General features: G+C 40.1%; 1 protein-coding gene across 2 annotated transcripts in view; it reads left to right on the forward strand.

Annotated features, from left to right (window-relative positions):
- Positions 1-2288: 2288 nt before the first annotated feature.
- The window catches only part of cdh4 (cadherin 4, type 1, R-cadherin (retinal)), a 317295-nt gene continuing 298635 nt past the window's right edge, over positions 2289-20948 (forward strand). For both annotated transcript variants that reach the window (XM_049471659.1, XM_049471660.1), the window contains exons 1-2: positions 2289-2662; positions 6883-6991. In XM_049471659.1, coding sequence (XP_049327616.1) covers positions 2606-2662; positions 6883-6991 — 166 coding nt within the window. In that variant the 5' untranslated portion in view covers positions 2289-2605. The remainder of the gene's footprint in view (positions 2663-6882; positions 6992-20948) is intronic.

Here is a 20948-nt window from a genome sequence, read left to right on the forward strand (position 1 = left end):
TGTGACTACTGTGCATATATTGTGCTATTGTTACTGTTTAAAAGTAACATGTAACTGAATTATTATGCAACAGAATTATCAATATAACATTTTAGATTATTGTTACAGTCCTCAGTAACTGTCTCTACTTTTTCCAAGATTCTAGAGCATTGGTGTCAGGATTTGATTGCATAACACTACAAGAATGTTAGTAAGTTCGAGATGTTAGTTAACGATCACCGCCCCACCTCATCCCCAACTCAAAATCCCAAAAGTATTGGATGGAGCTCCATCATTCCAGAAAACACTGTTCTATTGCTATACAGCTCAATATATCCCACACCTGCCATTAGGCATACATGGTGCCAATAGGTTAATATATATCTGCTCCAGAGATATTAGTTCACATTTCACTGGCAATATTTTGCTATTAGTGCTAGATGCACATCATGCGTGCAAATGCACATCTGTGTCAGCAATGGGAATAACTTAAAGTAGATGAATGCATTTATTACACAAGGGATGTCAGATAACCAAATAAATAAGGAAACCTGAGGTGAACTATTTTGATGCCATAAGGTATCGTAAAAAATCACAGTCACAGAATCACAGTATTGTGGTATGATTGTTATTGTGGAATGCTCTGTGATTTTCACCCCTAATAATGATCATGTTGTATCTGTATTACGTGGGATATCTGTATTATTTCCTAACAAGCTTATGGGCGTACATGGGGAATTTTAAAAAACAACATTCTCCCTGTGGAAGAACAGTGTTACAGAGATCCTGAGCTGTTTTTAGGTATGTTCCCTACTACAGAATGATGACACTGCCTGCTCAGAGGACCAGGCTCCTGCAGCATTTTCACTCACAAGCAATGTGGTCAGTAGCCTTGTGGTAAAAAGGTGAGACAGCAACCGGTAGTTTGCCAATTCAGATCCCAGGAGTGACTGAGTGTTCCTGTGTTTGCCCATGGGCAAGTCACTTAACTCCCCATTGCTGTTTAGCTGACGAGGCTGTGCTGTTCCCAAATTGGACATTGGAAGACAGCAAAAAGACATTTTCCAATATAAAGTAGATTAATAAAGGACATTCTGCTGTATAATCCATCTTAATGTCTGCTTTTGCAGGTTCCAGATAGTCTAAGTCTTTAAGTCAAGATCTTACCTGGCCCACCCCATAAACTGTTTTTATGAGCCCAAGCCTGATTTTTTAGTAAGCTAACTGCTAAAACTGACCTTTTTTAACTACAATTCTGAGTTGTTTGAAATCTGTTCATAAAGATGTTAATGACCTTGATCTCTCTGGGTGGGTAGATGGTGCTCTTTCCCCTCATCACTCCTAGAGTGATGTTCAACAGCACAAGGCGTCTGTGAGCTGATGTATCAGAACCGAGTCGCTGCGTTTTCCTCCGAGTGCTCTGTGATGCTACCCGGCAATTCTAAATCAGCAGCAGTTCGAAAAGAAGCTGTGAGTGGCTGACTTCACATGTGTCGGAGGAGGCATGTGCTAGTCTTCACCCTGCTTGTGTTTTGGCATTACCTGGGATGGAGATATACAGCTGAGTAGCAGCTTAATGAGTGGGACAATTGGCCTATAATTGGGAAAATTTAAAATAAAATGCAGCGTGTGGTGTAGATCTTGGTGATGGAGGGGAGAGAGACCCTGATGATCCTTTTAGCTGTCCTCACTATCCACTGTAAAGTCTTGCGATCTGAGATCTTGCAGTTCCCAAACCAGAAGATAACGCAAGTGCTCAAGATGCTCTCTACGTTCTCTTTGTAGAACATGGTGAGAATAGATAGATAGATACTTTATTGATCCCAGAGGGAAATTTTTGTGAGGTAGGAGATGTGCTTTCCTTAGTCTCTGCAGGAATTATAGGCACTGCTGAGCTTCCTTGGTTATGTAGCTGGTATTGAGGGACCAGGTGAGGTTCTCTGCATTGTAAACTCTGTGTACTTCACAATTTCCACAGCAGAGCCATTATTGTTCAGAGGAAGGTGGTCACCTGATGCTCTCTATTTGTGGGAGTTCTCGCTCTGACCACATTTAGAGGATAATCACCAAACCCTCACACAAAACCTCAGAAAACATCAGTGCACCTCACAATTTGGCAATACCTCACCATTTAGGCAGCTAGACGGATTATACAGTATGTAAAACAGCGGCCTGCTTCTGTGTGAAAACTACGAGCCAATCGCGGCCGGGTAGGCTGGAGCCGGCTAGCCAATCAGAGCGCGGCGAGAGGATAAGGGCGGGAAAAGACTCTGCATCTCCTCAGCGGAGGGCGGGGCTTCTTGAGTGTCGCGCGCGGTGCTGAGCTGAACAGCGCCGTTATCCTCCACCTGCAGGTTGGGCGCGAGACAAGCCAGGACGAGGCTCGCTCGCTCTCTCTCTCTCTCTCTTTCTGTTTCGCTGTGTATCTGTATGTCTCTCGCCCTCTCGCGCGCTCTCTCTTTTCCAACGGTCGCCGGTCGTTCAAACAGGGGTTGTGCTGACTGAAGGCTGAAGTCTGAGGGGAAAAACCCGGAGAAACCCGGTAAAAACGGAGAGAAATTAGCGGAGGAGGAACAGGCGGTCGCCTAGACGAGGAAAAAGAGTATTTAACGCTAAAAAACACAAAATGAAGAAGGTTTTGATCGTTATTCTGGCGTGCGCGTTGGCTTTGGAGACCTCGGTGGTAAGTATGAATGAAGCGTTACTATTATAACGTTAGTTAGCTTGCTAGTTAACGCTATCGCTAACTTACTACCTAGCTAAATAAACATTATTTAAGAATCTTAACAATGTCTAGATAATGCTAAACCACCATAGCTCTCTTAAAGAACCAGTGTAGAAGCAACTGTCACGTTTTTTTTACACTTAAGTTCAGCTCTAAATGTTCGTGTCCATTTTAATAGACATTTATTCCTCTAACATTGTTCCATTGTATCTAAAAGTGGGTTTATTAAGCTAGCTAACTAGTTAACATAACATCCACACTGCAGGACTGTGGACCGTGGTCTCAGAGCTGTAGCTAGATGCTGTGAAAACTGCTGGCTTTTAGCGAGTCTGCCACCCTAGCTAGCTAGGTTATGTGTGTATGTATCTGCTTATCTGCAGTAGTGGTAACTCGCCTGCAGCTGCACTTTCCTCACAGCCAGCTATAGCGAGCTACAATGCAGAGGATGCGGCGATGTTGCTGCTGCTGCTGGTTGTGCTTCTTCTGCTGCTCCTGCTGTGTGTGGATAATGTGTGTGTGCAGCCTGTTATATATAAGGATTGAGTCTGTGGAGAAACCCTGTAGACAAAAGTGTTGCATTGCAGCTTAAGATTCAGTGCTGTTGGCTTTAAATAGGTTTGGACTAAAAGGTGGAAAATACATCAATATACTGTATACTGTATTGTAATTCTACAATTTTCACGTTACACAATATGTCACAACATTTGATCCAACTGACATCTGATCAATTAAAACAGAAGACACAGAACCTGTAGAGCTACATATTACAAATACAACTAAGAATAGTAGTGTATACAGTGAGTCTGGTTCAATATTTGACATACTGTGTTGCAGTAAAAGTCAAGTAAAATACAGGGCTCCACATATTGATTATTTATTAATCTAACCAGTATTAATACAATAATCAAATTGATTATTTTAAAGGTGTTTGTGCCCAATTAAAATAAATTAACCATATTAATAATGAACTAGGTGATTTATCATAAGCACCAATTTGTCAAAGCTATTAGGCTGGTCGTACTGGTTGACTTGTTTGTTCGAGCAGTTTGACAAGATTATTCAGATTGTAGCTGACTATGCTGTCAAATCAGTGTGGTGAACAATGCTGGTCAAGCATGCCCACTGTGGTCATGCTAATACCAATGTGTCGATTATTCCAAGCGTTGTGTGCCCCATTAAAATAACTTAACCATATTAATATAAAATGTGAACATATCTCTCAATATTCTAACAGTATATATCTTATATATGTGTATATGAAAAAACAATACTTTTATAGTCTTTAGCAACAGGCTGTAATGTAATATAAAATAGTCTGTCAATCAGAGAAAAATGAAATTGCAGAAATTACTTTTAACATGGTAAAAATGAAGGCACAACAGTGTGAGGTGTTGGTGTCTACTATTCACTAAACACTTCTGCTATAAGTATCACACAGCATGTGGTTCAGGTGGTAGCATTACAAGACTGTTGTGGTACCTTGTTGAGTATGGCTGGGTATTGCCAAGAACTTGATGAGGACTTGCCAAGAAGACACATATCATAATACAGTGGTCATGAATTAATATTTAGCAATATATGTAAATACTTTAAGCAAAGAAAAACTGCCACAGTATTAAAACATACTTTCATTTGAAGACATACGAGTCTAACACTGCTATCTAATGATCAGAATTTAACACAACACAAAATGAACCACTGTGAGGCAGCAGTCTTTACATCTAAGCTAATAATTAAAAGTGATACTTTTTGCCTTTAAAAATTAATACAGTATGGCAAAACAAAATATCACAATACTTCTATTTGTGCAGAATGCCTGCACTCATGTATAACAGCTAACTACACTTCTACACATCTACAACAAAGCTTACAGAGCACCACATTTTTGGGTCTCTGTCCTAAATACTCCTACAGTTATATGCCCAAGGGAGAGTTTTTGGCCAAAGGTTTCTTGCTGGGGAGAATGGCTGCGTCCCAAACCACACACTTCTATAAGTTACTTACATCATTGATGAACACAGTTGTAATGCTGGTGCACTCTTTTTAACAAACTATTTAGTGTGGTAATGTGTGGTTTGAGACACAGCCCCTGTTTTTAGAGGATGCTGCCATCTATCTAATGTGTTGATACAAATTATCGTATTTTTGTAATCGATGATGTGGATTATGTTGACAAGTTTCCACAGCCCAAAGTTTACTCCTGCATCTCAGCAATGGTTCCTATATGTATGTATGCTGTAGTTCTGAATGAAAGGTTTTGTTTAGTTAAAAGGACCACATGTAGTTAACATATAGCTCGAGCAAAACATGCCTCTCTCAGCATGGGTTTGAAAAAGTGGTGACTGTGGCCTGTAGTTAATGATAGGGTGGTAGCAACATGTTGATTAGAATGGCAAAGAGTTGTAACAGAGATTGTAGCTACCACACATACACTGCACACAGCACAGCACACAAGCTTCCTCAGCCGCGTCCAGTAAATATTGAACGGATATGAATCACCCAACGTTTGTGATTTCCACTGTGACTGATATTAATTCACGCGCTGATGACCCACTTGGAAATGAAATTCATAAAAGAGATGCTACAGGAGGAGCAGTGATGAACAAAGTGTGTTTGTTCATTTCCGTGGTGGGTGGCAATTATGGACTGCATTGTCTGTTCTGTAGTCACAGGGAATGTAGGCATTGTGAACGTGGGAGAAGCAGGAGACAAAGAGAGGAGGGAAGATTTATTGATCAATGTATTGATGGATGTGCATATTGATTAATTAAGTCACATTTCTCAGTTGGAGTTAACCTACACTTGAGCTTCACTCTCCAAAGTCTGGGAGTCTGGGAGTAGAATAACCTACACATGACCCCGCCAGTATCTAATTATGCTAAATCTCTACAGTGAGCGTTCCCTATTCAAACGCAGATGCAATTATACAAATACAAATACCTCCACATGCACAATGGGTCCTAAAATAGATGCCCTTGTTGGAATGGACTCTTATCATTCCAGCTATCTGAATGCAGATGACTGGGATTTGCAGATTAATTTGTTGTTTCCCTCAAATGAGTGAGCCCCTGCTTTTCAAAAGTGAGACCTTTTATCCGTCATGCTGAAACCTTACCTGACACCTTGTGACCATGTGTTTATTATCCCAAACAAAGCAACATCTGTTAATCTTTCTGAGGAAGGATTTTTGCCAGTAACTTGGATTGGCAGTAAATGCCACTAAAACAGATGAGGCTGCATTCTTGTTTTTTAACACATTTTATTTTGCCATATTATTTTATGCCTTGGACTTGCCAGTGGCAGAGCCATCTATTCCTCTAGAGAATATCTGCATAACTTTTCATTTATTTGCTATATAATAATAAGCTTTACATTGTACTAAGTAGGGCTGCAAGGATTAGTCGATATAATCGACAATGTCAGTTATTTAGATTTATCGACTACGAATTTCATTGTCGACTAATCGTTAATTCGTAACAGTACCGCATTACACAAAGTGCTGGGGACAGAAGTGCAATGGGAAATGGGTAAATGACTCGCTCACACAGGTTACACTCAACTTAGTTTGTGTCTCCAAAAGTGCCCAAACACAACAGATTACATATTTAATCTCGAAATATCTGTACTTTCCACATTTAAACAATATTCAGATATTTAAATGCTCTTTAAATCTCATGTTTACTGTTTCGATCATTTTTTAGAGATGGCAGAAATAATCGTTGACTAATCGACTAATCGAAAAAAAAAAAAAATCCTCAGATTAGTCGAATACCAAAATAATCTACTACCAAAGTAAGCTACTTTATGTTTTCCCTGTCCACACAACAATGAAAACTTTTTTTAAATATAGCCAGATTGGAAGGTGTTTCATTTAGTTTTTTTTTATTTAGCTTAACACAGCACTGTGTGTATCAGTAATGAAATATGACATATCCTGTGGCATGACAATATCTTTAAAGCTTTCCTGCATGTGGCAGTGCTGTTTACATCAGCATTATTGCTCATCCTTTCTAGAGACTGAGGTGTATATGTGCTGCAGGCCTGAACTCTCTTCTTAAAGCTTAGTACAGCTTCCTAAAGCCCTGGACAAGAACTAAGACCCCAGTGCTCTCATATCAGTTTTCCTAACTGCTGCTCATCTTCAGCATTTCACAGCCAATAACGTCTGTCTTCCCCAGGGGAGTCCTGGAGGTCCGACTGTGGATCCGTGCAGACCTGGATTCTCCCAGAGCTTCTACACCGTCTTTGTCTCACGGGAGATGCTGCGCGGCCAAAGCATTCTCAAAGGTAAGAGCCTGCAGTGCATTTAATGACTCAGGCACGCCTGTGAATGTGTGTGTGTGCCTGCTTCCGTGTTCTACGATAGAGCTTTCTGCAACAGGTCCGTGTTTTTGCATACCTTTTTCTCTTTTGTTCCTCTGCCTGGCTGGCTCTCTCGTCCCTCCCTCTCTGTCTCCTGACACAATAAGAAAATGCTGTTCCTAAAGGGAGCTGTCGTTCCTCACAAGGCCCATGAAATCTCTGGTGAGGATTCTTCGCATTGCATATCAGACTTCCATGTGTTTTGCAAGACTAACAGAGAATTGCTTGGCTGACATTATGAGTATTTTACGGCACTAAGAGAAAGCAAGCCTAGATGCGGTGTCACTAATTTGCAGCATCAATAACGGTCTGTCTGTTCTACTGATCACAATGAATATGCATAGAATTCTTCTTTTATTCGATTATCAGCCAAAAGGATGCTGTATAAAATGCATAATCCACATTAAATGAGCAGTTGAGAAGCACAGCTGGCTATAGTGGAGCAATTTAAGTCTTCCGTTCGTCTCCTGCTGTGTATATTTGCTGGTGAATCCCCACCACCCCCTCCCCGTCCCCTCCCTCCCACATCCCCGGCGTCCTGCGTGTAATACAGTTGCTCTATTCTTCTGCCTTCTTTTCAGTAAGACTCTAGCCTTCCATTTATTCACCCAATCTCTTTTCAGTGCTGTGTTTCTATTGTGTTCGCTGGTGTGTTGTCCCAGTAACACTGGAATAAGCTTTATCTTGTGCATTTGCTATGCTGGTATGCCTGAAAAGAGACGGATGAATTAAAAGAAATGAAAAAGGAAAAGAGAGGGAATTGTACTGGCATATACAAAACTGTCCAAGCTAATTATATGGTCTGCCTTTCGAGATGGAATCAGTTGATGGCTTGGTCATTTCAATAGGGTGTGCTTCAACTTTGAAAATAACTGTTATTAGTGCAATCAAAAGATGCTAGACGCTGGTTTCTGATGTTGCTAGCTGTTATGCATGAAAATATATGGCTGAATGTCTGCTCCGTTGTGGTGTCAAGCCGTGTTTTGAAACTGTGGAGGTGTTTGTACTGTTTTGAGAACAGGTTAAACCCAATTCACTCAAATATTTGTATTGTCACATCACAGTAACACCTGCGAACAAATGAGTGAAGAACTTGGGTGCTAGGTCCTTTACAGAAGAAAAAACACAATAAATACAAATATAGAGTTCCAAACATAACTTATACTGTACATATAGTGTTGCACATTCATAATAGGAATTAATATATAAACCAAGTATATACACATGTATACATGGCTTGTTTGGTGCAGTTTCTTTGTAAGGTAAGAAATGTAAAGTGAAGGGATAAGTAAGGCTAAGTAAGGAATGGAGATGTGATTTCATAGTAGTGAGAGAGATGAGGAGAGGTTGTGATAGACTGTGGATTGAACACTGTCTCTGGATGTTCAGCAGCCTGATGGCCTGGGAAAAGAAAATGTCTTTTAACTGGTCATGTACTTCTTTCTTTTGTACCTCCTGCTACTTGTCAGCTGTGTGAACAGGCAATGGCTTGAGTGTTTGGTGTCCATTTGATTCTCCTGGACTTCCTCAGGCAGTGCTGGTGTATAGATCCTGAAGGTTTGAAACTTGAACCTTAGTGATGAACTGGGCTATGCGCATCATCCTTATTTGCGTACTGGCCAAACTGTTTTTATCAGGTCTGTATTGTCATGTTTGAACTGGCGCTGGGGTAACATGTTCATTGAATCAACATCATTGATTTAGATATACACGTAGATTTGTAGAAATATAATGAAGGCCTTAACATGACGTCCACTCATACTGATTTAGTCCAGTATCAGTAAGGACCAGCTTTCATTCCCTGTCTTGTTAGATGACAAATGGTACTGTTACTAATGTTCTGCAGGAAAAAACAAAAAATCTATTATTTGGTGCCAAGAGATTTGTCCAGAACATTGCCGTTCTAATAAGACCGACTGCACAAGCCATCTGTGTGAAAGGTTCCTTAAATATTTTTTTTCTGATTTTCGCCTTCTGTGGGAACTGGCAGCAGCTGGCAGCGACCATTGATTTTGGTCAATAGGTCTGTTCATTTCTGGCAGAATGCATTTTGCTACTACTATATGTGCTGCAGACTTACAGTCAGTTATTTTGTTTACTATAGGTCTGGCCATAATAGATTCCTTATAGAAGTGGCCATGTTTTTAGTACTCCATTTATTGTCCAGGGCCGTACAGCGATGACATGTCTTCAAAGTGTACAATGGCTATCCGTGGTTCTGTATAGTAATTTTAGGCTGCTGTGCTGTAGACTAGGTATTTCAGGTCTTTGATTAATGTGCAGGAGCTCTTCAGGGGGAAGGGTGATGTTTTCAGGGGAACAGCGGTAATAGGGGAAGAGGGTCTTCTCAGGAACTGTGATAATAACAGCGCTGCATAACCCAGAACCGTCACAGGGGAGAGTAATGGACCTGATGGTGTACAGTGAGGGAAAAGGCTGAGGCCTGTAAGCTTCTGCCCTTATGCACTTCTGAAATGAATTTATAATTAAAAAAATTACATTTCTGAAATGTTTAACGCTATGGCCTCTTGTCTACGTCAGGACCAAATAATTCTAAGCATGGTGGGTAACTGTTATGGGACATGGTTTGGCAAGATGGTAACAAACATGCCTTTTTTCAGCAGAGTTAGCTTTCATTGGTGGTAGGCTTTGGCTTGCTGGCCTTGCTAACACCATAGTTGCCGTGTTGGAGGAGGTCACTCACAATGTTGTATGAGGAGTGCAAATGCTGGAGCGCTAATGCTTTGCTCACGATCTGGGTAAAGACTGGTAAACAGCATGCTAACACTGCAATAGCGATGTGGAGGGAGTAGGGCTGAACGATTAATCGTTTTTTAATCGAAATCGCGATTTGAATGGACGCGATTTTTCAATCGCAGGAGCTGCGATTTGAATTAGCCAATAGCCTGCAAGTGTTTCCAACTTATGTGGTTAAAAGCGCCTGTTCTGTGTCTGAGAGGCTTGTGTGTGTGTGTGAGCACACCGCCTGCTCTTCTCCGATTGGCCTGATGCAGCAGGGGCTGGATTCATTTGAATATTTTTTTCACTGGAGGGCGGGGCTGCGTTCAACGCAACGAAGCCAGCATGCACTGCCGCTCTCTCCATTGCAGCTACATCAGGGTGAATTAAATTTAAAGTGGCGCTTGGACATGAGTGGAAGACTTGGATAAAATAATTTAAAGCCAGGCGGACACTGTGCAATTGTTTAAATGCGTTGTAGAGTTCAGATTGTCTGCGAACCCGAACCTGACTTGATGCCCGAACTCGCGCCGGGTCAGCAGAGAATTCCCTCCGCTTTCCTTTGCGCTCTGTCAGATGGTGCTCCAGAAAATGGTCTGTGAGGTAGATCTGTTTTAATACAACAAATCACACTATGATCTTTATGATGTACCACAAGTTACACTGTTATAATCACACAGTGCTGCACGCGTGTCAGCAGCTGCAGCTCTGCCTGTTTAAAGCTCCGCGCGTGGGTTAATCGGTTTGCGCCGCACACATCGCCGGGGTGACGACGCGTCTTTTTGGGGCAGAAATAATATTTCTTTATTTTATTTCTGCTATTGCGTGCCGTTTTTCGTTTATATCTTTTGGAATTCGTTATATTGTAATTTTATTAGTATTTGGGGATTATTAAATAAAATATAAAAGTAATATATAAACAGTATAAATAAATATCAGTTTGTACCAGTGTTGGGAGTAACGGCGTTAAAACAGCTTCTGGCCGCTGTGCCTGTGGTTTGGCGTGGTGAAGTGAGGCACAATTGTGACGATTTGCTGCTCTAATCAATTCAGTGATTGCCGTGGACAAGCCAAGTTCCGAATTAAGGACGTTAAGCTCTTTTTAGCTGCTCCGATGTTTGTGGTGCTGCTGCTTTCTCTTTTAGAGCTTAGATTTTCTGCCCGAACCTGACCTGACCCGAGGACCGACCCGAAATCGGGCTCCTATTTTTATTTTATATAAAGCTTTGGTGTGCTAATCATAATGTTGCTAAGTAACCAATTATTATTGTTCACTAAAGCGAACGAAATAGCGAAAACTGAAAGTGAAAAACATTTGTGTTAACTGAATCTGATAAAAACGGCAATTAAAAGAAAATAACATAACTATCTCGAACTGTATTTTGTGTTTATAAAACTAACTACAACTAACTGAAATTACTGATAGAATACCCTCATTTTCGTGTTAAATTAATTTAAAAGCGCTGTTGTACAGCGGAGTTGTACAGCGGGCGGTGTTGTGCCGAGCGCGTGGCACCTGGTCCGTGGCGTTAGTTCTTGTGTAAAGCGCTCGCGCTAGCCGCAAAATACGACAGAAAACACTGAGAAACTGCAGAACTATCTATGGGATTACAATATGAGCGCCAGGCAGATGAAAGAGAAACAGCAGATACAGCGTGAGAATATTTACCTGTGAGTAGTAACTCACACCAGAAATCTCTCTCTCTCTTTCTTTCTCTCTTGCAAAACGTGCACGTTTTGGGCCTGATCTAAGCTCTATTCTCTTTTGGCAAGGCTGTTGTTATATTAATACCATTTTAACGGTCATTAGATTGTTGTTTTTGTCCATTATTTTTTTTGTTTATATATACATATTTCCTTTGAGGGTGGCTTGGTATGTTTAATTTCATCCCCAGACGCGTTTTTCCGTTTTTTCCGTTTTTTTCAGTATTACAAGTTTTAGTAATTTTCTTTGGTTGTGTGGAGAATTTCGTTTTATTTTTTTTAAATTCGTTAGATTATATTTTTGTCAACATTTTGGGTTTATTTTCGTTTGTTATTTTTCTAATAGTAAATGTATAATTGATTTCCTTTTTTGATGGGCGAATATTAAAAAGTAACGCGATTAGTTACTTTTACTGGTAACTAATTACTTTTATAGTGGAGTAACTCTGTTAGTAACTCAGTTACTTTTTTGGAGAAGTAATGAATAACTATAACTAATTACTTTTTCAAAGTAACGTGCCCAACACTGGTAGCTACCAGTATGAAGCTAACAGCTAAAAACTGATTTACTTTTAAGTTCATTTATTTGTAAAAATGCATCTCAAAACTCAAAGAGTTTAGGATAAAACCGATATTTTGCTTTTTTTTTAGCTTTTCTGCTAAGGCATTACTGTCCACAGCGGACCAGTCAGTTACTGATGTTGCAGTTATACCTTTTGTGCATGCAAGCATTAATGATGCTACTTTTGCATTTAATGTGCAAAAAAACTGATTTACTTTTAAGTTAATTTATATTGTAAAAATGCATCTCAAAACTCAGACTTTACAGTTACTGATGTTGCAGTTAAACCTTGTTATTTATTTTGTTGTTACTTGCAATTTAAAAATAAAACTGAAAACTGCATTTAATCTGAGATACCTGTGAATATTTTATGTGGAAGAAGTTTATAAATTTATTTGATAGGTATGGTAACCACTAATACAGGTTTAGGTTTTTGATGGATTAAAAATAATCGCAATTTAAATCGCAATCGCAATATTCTGTGGAAAAATCGCAATTAGATATTTTGCCCAAATCGTGCAGCCCTAGGAGGGAGGTTGATAACTGATGTGAAAACATATTTTAGTCAGCATTTAGTCGGTATGCTGTTTTTCACAAGTCAGTCTGACAACAATACAACGACAGTAAATGTCTAATTTATAGTGTATAATTTTTATGCAACAAAGAAAATGTAAAAAGAGACCCTGACCAGTCTAACAAGGTCACACCGGTGCAGAATGACTCACAACCCAAAGGGGAAAATGGACATGATTTTCAAACCCAGGAATCACGTCTCAGGAAGACGTGCTACAGCAGGGGTGTCAAACTCATTTTGGCCGAGGGCCACATTGGCATATTGGCTGTCCTCCGAGGGCCAGATGTAACTTATAAATATAAGAAAATGTAACCAAATGTAATATATGTAAATGAATGTAATTACTCCTTAATGTTAAATAACTCTCAATATATTATTTATTCAATCAAATATTACAGTTGCATGGAAAAAATGTTTGCTTGTTGCTCTATTAACATAAATCCTGTTATGAAATCCAAAAACTCCATCAATCAAGAACCAAACTATACAAGTGAATAGAAATGACATAAAATACAAGTTATATTAACTTTGATCAAAACGTTTGATACTGAAAAGAGGCTTAATAAATATAAAATCAAAAATTGTGAGCTGTGACAGATTTAGCATTTCCTCATCCAACCACTAGTGGGAGCTGCAGCAGCACAAGCCCACAGTCTTTACTGAGTCAGAGCTACAGCCCAGCCACGGGCTACAGGACTCAGCTGAGCCAGTCTGGAGCGTTTTTAAAATTTTAAGTTCTTCTGTGTATGAAATAAAATAACCCCACTAACCGGATAATACAGCTCTCTACAGTTCATATTTCAGCCCAAGCAGCTAACAGCAGCAGTTTAGAGCAGCCATCCCGGAGTCACTGCTCGGATTACATTATAAACAGGTCAGTTAGCGCGCTGCTAACCTCAGGATGTTTATAACTACGGAGTTTAGTGGACACACCACGGCTGCAAAGTTAGACTGTTGAAGAAATCAGTAAAGGCTGGTTAGATAAGTGATTCACCTCCTCGTCCTTTGCTGAGGTGAAACTGCGACTAGCGATGTCACAGTGATGTTTATTAACCTCATTAAAACAGATTTTATCAGCTATTGTCTTATAAATATTTACACATAATTTATATCTCTTCTAAAAAGCGTTTATTTTCGTCAGTAACACAAAATGCATACCGGTCTTTCGCCTTGAAGCACAGCCGTCCGTCTGCATCAACTTTTCTTTTTCTGGATATTATGGGATAAACATGTCTCAATTCCACCCGCGAAGTTACACCTTCCCTCCGGCAGGGTTTCCACATCAATGACTACACTGCCGTGTAGTGGCAGTAAGCCGTAACTTTGCGGGTAATACAATCGACAAGCATTGTGGGAAATGTATTTTTTGGTCAAAGAACGCTTCTGACCTATTTATTATAGACACTAAGATTTTACAAGCTCTCGCGGGCCACATAAAAAGACGTGGCGGGCCACATTTGGCCCGCGGGCCTTGTGTTTGACACATGTGTGCTACAGAGTTCTTTGCCTGTTATAACATCTGTCAGTCAGGTTATCAGGCAATTATCATGTGTGTCATGAGTTGAGTCAGGCGTGATAGAGCAGGGACAGAAGATGTAGCCTACAGTATGTACTGAGTGTGTGGGCGAAGTGATGAACAGTTGATGCGATTAAACTGACCGGTGATGCAAACTAACTTTTATAATATTTTAAATGTGTTTAAAACTAGAGCCGACTCTCAAGCTGTTCAGGGAAGACTTGTGAAACTTGTGAGAAAGAGAGTTTCTTGTTGTTCTCTAGTGACTGCTGAGTAGGTGACGCTTAGCCAAGTCAAGCCATGTGGACTGAATGGGAAATGACTGCTCCACTGCCACCAGCCTGGTCAGGGTCCTGTCAAGCTGTTGGACCTCATTTGCGTAATGTATTCAGGCTTTTCACCCAACTCATTATCTTGTATGGACTAGAATACGCCCATACAGAATGTGTGTATACTGTATTCTTTTTAGAGGTGGCTGGCTGTATGTGGTTGTGTCAAATGCAAAAAGGAGCCTATTATTTGTTTAAGCCCTACAAACTGAAAAAATACCTCGAAAATTAGAAATGCGTCCCCTGGTGTCCTTTATTCATGTCCTATTTGAGCTTGCCTGAAGAGATTTGCTTGTGGTTCAGTTTAGTGCCATTTAATATCATGAGATCCTATACGGACAAAAGTGTTGGGACACATTCTTTTTAAATAAACTTCTGCTTTTGTTGAAGTAACTATCTCTACTGTTCAGTTTTTCTTAGATTTTGAAGAGCAATGCTTTGAGGATTTGATTGCATTTAGTGACAAAAAAAATATGATGTCAGGCTGTTGGACCACCAACACAACACATCACCAACTGCCCAACTCATACGACAATTACTGGTTGGGGCACCATCATTATTCCAGAGAACACAGTTTCAATATTCCAAAGCTCAGTGCTGGAGTGTTAAGTGCCAATTGGGTAATGTTTATTTGCAGAGAGTCCTATTCTGTTTGCTTCTACACTGACACTCTAAAAGCCATGGATTTGCAGTGTGCTACTTGATCATGACGTTTTACCTCACCTCAAGTTGTAAGGTGTTATCTTGTGAGTGAGGTTAGACACTGGTTCATGACAAGGCAATGTGATTTATGGAAGTTTTAGCTAAGCCAAATAGTGAGTTCCATATATATAATAAAATCCATTTCCAAAGCTGTGTGGGTGTCACACGGTGTCACATGTGCTAGGAAAGTGTCATGCCACAGTAGATGGTAATAATTGTGACTGGCAAGCTGTGTTTGTGCATTTGTACATCTGTTCCAGGAGTGGGTGCAACTTAAAGTAGCTGAAAGCATTAATTAATCAGCGTCCACAAACATTTGGACATGTAATGAATATACACTGTAATAAAAAGACATCAGTATGTCCTATATGTTTTTTGCAGCTGGTCATTAAAAAAGGTTCCAAATGCTGGGTTTGAATGCTGATTTTGGATTTCTGTATAAGTAATATGACCAATAAAATAAGCACTCTTTACTTTAATCATCAAGTGTCAGAGCACTGTTAGATAAAGGCTGCACTTATGCCAATGTTATTGCACCTCAAGTTTACTCAAAAGCACCCTGTGGTCTGATTCTGTTTGACATGAACACCTGCTATCATCATGATGACAGTTCTGCATGTAATGCATAGTATCTCTAACCTGGCACTTCTCAGGGGGGTGGATGGTTAGGGGAGCCAAGCACTGATGCGTGGGCTTCTTTCTGTGTCAAGAGATAAACCGTGAAAAATAAAGGGATAGTCTGGTGATTGCACACTGGGGTGTAAAACATCACCTTCTATGAAGAGCTTGGAACAGGCCCCTTTGGAGTTGCATCATGAGAGAGAAAGGGAGAGGGTGTGAGGGAGAGAGGGAGAGAGAGGCCCACTGACAGTCACTTTAAGACAAATTGATTTGAGCTGCACTTCCTCTCTTCTGGATAGTGGCTTTTAAAGGCTGCTGTCAGAACATGTTCAGAAGAACATCACTGATGCTTTCCTTAAAGCAATTAACCCTTCAGTACCTGCTAGACTGCTACTGGAGAACTGAGGTCAATAGCTTGACCTAGGCCTGGACAATAATTCGATATCGGTATTTATCGCGATAAGAAATGTTTCAATAACGGTGATATCAGTTTTGTGGTATATCGATATGTATTAGAATCACGGACAGGCGTTTTTTACTGGCGTCAGCTCGCCGCAGAGCTCAACACATTCAGCCTCCGTAGCTGGGCTACGTCAGTGCGTGATGACGTAACCACACAGGCACGTAGCCAAATAGGCTAGGCTAGGCAAGGCTAGGTTAAAATGGCTAGGCTCGGGTCAGCTTCGCTACGCAGCAAAAATGTCTCGCACTGGAGACAAACGGAGCCGGGACGAGCGGATCCAAGGCTAAGGTAGACTCGGTTCGGTCGGCCCCGGATCCTCGAGGCCGGCCGCGGGTCCGCTCGCTCGGCCGAGGATCCTCGAGGCCGGCCGCGGGTCCTCGAGGCCGGCCGCAGGTCCGCTCGCTCGGCCGAGGGTCCTCGAGGCCGGCCGCGGGTCCTCGAGGCCGGCCACGGGTCCGCTCCCTTGCCGCTTTGCTGCAAATTGTGCCGGAGAGTGCAGCCGACCAGCAGCGGTAATGTTAATACATCTAAACTGTTCCACCACTTCAAGCAACTCCACTACATACAATATTTTTCTTATACTGACTGAAGCACTTTTATAGCTTATGTTGTAACTAAGTTATTCATAGTTGATAAAGCCTGTAGGTTTGTTTATTTGACGGGAAAATCTTGTTGCTTTTACGTATATAAAGGCTTATTGTATTCTATATCCTAGTTGAAACACTTTTGTTTTAATCTGTTAAATTTGTTCACAAAGAATAAGAAGCTCTGCCTCTGTTGTAATTTAAAGTTATTTTTATTGGTAACTTAATAGTTATATAGGCTTATGTTTGACAGGGATGTCATGTTATTATTTTGCTATATGCAAATAATATTGAGCATTGATTTATTTTGACTACTTTTATTTCTAAAGTATTAAAGTTTTTGTGAAAGGAGGTTTCAAAGGCTGAAATTAAATTTTCAGACAGTAGTAGGTACAGATTTCCATTAGATAGATAGATAGGTAGATAGATAGATAGATGTGCATATAATGAGGGTATCTGATGCCAACCATACAAAAAGTGCAAATACACAGTTATATAATAATTTAAATTCGCAGTGCTGCAGGGATTGCAGGGCTTCTTAGCAGTTTTCTGAGGCCTTCAAAGTATTTATATCGATATCGAAATTATATCGTATCGACCGAAATTTAAGGAATATATCGTGATATAAATTTTGGCCATATCGTCCAGCACTAGCTTGACCAAAGACCATTTGAGTGTCTTTGTGACCACCTTTGTGTCTTTGCGTTCTCATAGTGTAGATCATGGGTTCTCAACCTTTTGGTCTACATAGGCGACCACAGATGGGCTTTGTGACCCACAAGAAGCTTCAAACAATCCAATAATCAATGTAGCCTATCAAATTTTGCCTGACTGCATTACCATCCAATATAAATTGTACACTAAAATATTGGAAACCTTTGTGTTTGTGGCCATTTTTGGATATTTTCATTGGATTAAGAAAAGAAATGTTTTACATCAACTGAAAATATAATCTAATCTAAACATAGATTAAGCCTAGTTTTAGGCTGCACAGCATTTTGAATGTGGATTTCCAATTAAAAAAAAATGGTCTAGGACTAGGCTTATCCAATTTTTACTTGTCATGAGTTTAGCTTAAGTAAAATAGCTTGGGCTCTAGCAAAGAGCATCACTTCGTTCTCTATCTGCAGCAGCAGTTCAGAATAAAGTTCCTACTTTTGAGACAAAAGTTTGTGTTAGGAAAACCTATTCTCAACTCTCTTTGTCTCTCTCTCTCTCTCTCTCTCTCTCTCTCTCTCTTTGTATACACCCCCATCTTGCTGTAGCTTCAACCATGTCCTGAGAGCGGCCTCATTAGCCAGGTAACACATCTTTCTCCATAGCTGAGCTCTGCTCTGTAGGTTCACATGGATTGGGCCTTTCAGAGATGCTCATTAGAATGACACTGCTGGCGCCCCTGTTTTCCCAGCATGTACAAACACAGCAGGGTTAAGGGCCTTTTTCACCCTGAGTGACTTGTGGAGGAGGAGTTAGCCTGTTTGTCTTTCCTAGCTTATTGTGTTACACTCTTACTCTTGTGGGGCCTAGCTCTATATGGGTAGGATTGAAAGGTCTTTGCCAGTGACGTTGGCTTTGCATAATATACTCTAATCCTTCAAGGTATATACTATATTGCTATGTGAATATACATCACTGTCAGTTCACTGGCAGTCATTGTCTCTGCATTTGCTTCCAGTTTTCGTTGCATTGTGGCATAGTTGTGTCAGTGCCACTTACGACATCTTCATTGTTTACTCAGTGTACAATAGATAGACATAAATCACAATAATCTCTGCTGAATTCAAGATTTTATATTGTGTTAATTTATTGCACCATTTGTTTGCACATTTCTTGGATAGGAATTTTCCAGACCTCAGAGCATTCTGGAGTATGTCTGGATATACAAATGCTGGGCTTGAAAAAAGCTTAATTCATGTGAAAAGGATTTTTCTTGGGCAGCATCAAGGCCAAAGCAGAAATTGATATTCATGATAAGCTATTCAAATGACTGCAGGAAGGTCTACCACATGCCCCAACTGGACCTCCTGTTTAGCAAGAGATAACCATACATGAGGTCAGTCAGTGTGTTCTCTCTCTCGCTTTCTCTCTCTCTCTATCTCTTTCTCTCTTTGCCTCTGCCTCCACACCACTCAGATGCCCATAATCGTGTTTTATCAAACCGCAGCCTTATAATGCAGCTGAATTCATGTCAAATTGGATTTTCTTGTTAAAGCCAGACTTTTCACCTCTCTTTTTATGTCTGTGTTTTCTATTAGCCCAGGCTGTTGAGGTGAACATTTCTACACTAGCCTTTATGAGTAAGCATACGTTAAAAGAAAAAAAAAAGATTTTTCAGGCTTTGGTTCAGTTTGTTCGTCTGGCCAAGGCCAAGGTCGAGCGGCTCCGGTAGGTGCAGTTAGCTGCTGCATTAGAATAAACGTCTTGAAAACCATTTCACATATAAATGACTACAATAATGTGCAGTATGTTAAATGAATATGATACTATCTTCGAAATACTGTGCTTTATAGTAGGGCTGGACTATTAATTGAAAGTTAATTGAAAGCTACAATCACACCCATGCTGATAATTTTGTATTTGTGTTTAAATTCTTTACTAATATTGCAGTGTCTGTCTTTTATTAAATTAATAATGCATTAATTGCAGTCAATGTAAAATGTACAATTAGTCATGATATTGATTTTAGTCAAGTTAATTATGTGATTGATTTATTGTACAATATATGGAAATGTCAGTCATTTTTGCTGACCTCGATAATGGGCATTGTTTCTAATACATAAATAAACGCAAGCAATATTTTAGCTAAAAACAATCATAACACATACATCTTTCATACTATTATTAATTGCAAGTCCATAACTCTGTAAAAGATTCAAACAGGATTATTGGGATATTGTATAATTACAAATATTTATACATATTAGTGGCACAGACTTGTATTAAAATGGACAATAATCTTATTTATTGCAGATATTTCTTAGGCAATATATCACACATCATTTACTAGACTAAAGTAATCGTGATAGACCTAAGGACATATCACCCAGCACTATATTACAGCCCATTCTTTGCTTCAGCAGCAGCTTAATGCATGTTTATCGTACAGGATGTTGAGTATACAGGTAAAGCCTTTGGCCCTCAGAAGGCCATCCATATGGATGAGCATGTTTCATCCCACCTGTGTGCCCTGAGACGTTTTTACCCAAATCTAACCTGTCAGAATCCTCCTCTTCAAGCCTTGCAGCCCAGTTTTAATTACTCTTTCCTCCAACTCCAACTGTGGCTCCGTTTAAGCAGCAGATCCATTCTAAACAGCCTTTGGGGACGAGGCTGTGACTCAAGTGAGTCCTCAGGTTGGGTTTCGCTTTCTGAGCGGTTGGGTTTGGAAGAGCAATGTGAGGATGAAAGGGAAGCTGGCTGTTGTGCTTGTAACATGTTAGCTTGTTGAAACCTCTCTGTGAGCTGTTTCTTTTCATTGTCTACCTCTCTCTCTCTCTCTCTCTCTTTCTCTCTCTTTGTCTCTTTCTTTCCCTACTCTGATTTACCCTGCTCTATATCCACAGGCTGTGTCTTCAGAAGACTAGCAGAAGAGAAATGGGCCGACATGAGAGTCCTGGCTGCTAGACATGTGTTTACTCTGCTTGTGCTCTCAGTATTTCGTAAAGTCTTTCCACACACACACACACAAATATTAACTCATTTGCGATTAGACTTGTCACGATAATTACGGAACCGATTTATTGTGCAATACATTTACATGACCTTAGTAGTTGTTGTAGGTTTCAGTATTGCACATTGTGTTTAATTATTGAGGAGATCCTATTATTGTGAATAAGCCAGTATGTTTTTTAAAACGGTGTAATTGCAGGATTATGCTATTCTAATTATCATTAAATCAGTGGCATAAATTGCTCTTACAATGACAAGAGTATTGTTTATTTCTGAAAAAATATATATTGTGACAGGTGTATTTCTGATACAGGTTCGGAGACTTGGCCTTACTCCACAGTTTTGTTGTGGCATTTTGCACTGATTGACAGTAGCCACCACAGGAAGATGAGGAATCTCTCATTCCATTCAGCGGGTGA

Source organism: Astyanax mexicanus, chromosome 24, assembly GCF_023375975.1.
Source record: "Astyanax mexicanus isolate ESR-SI-001 chromosome 24, AstMex3_surface, whole genome shotgun sequence".
Taxonomy (NCBI): Eukaryota; Metazoa; Chordata; class Actinopteri; order Characiformes; family Acestrorhamphidae; genus Astyanax; species Astyanax mexicanus.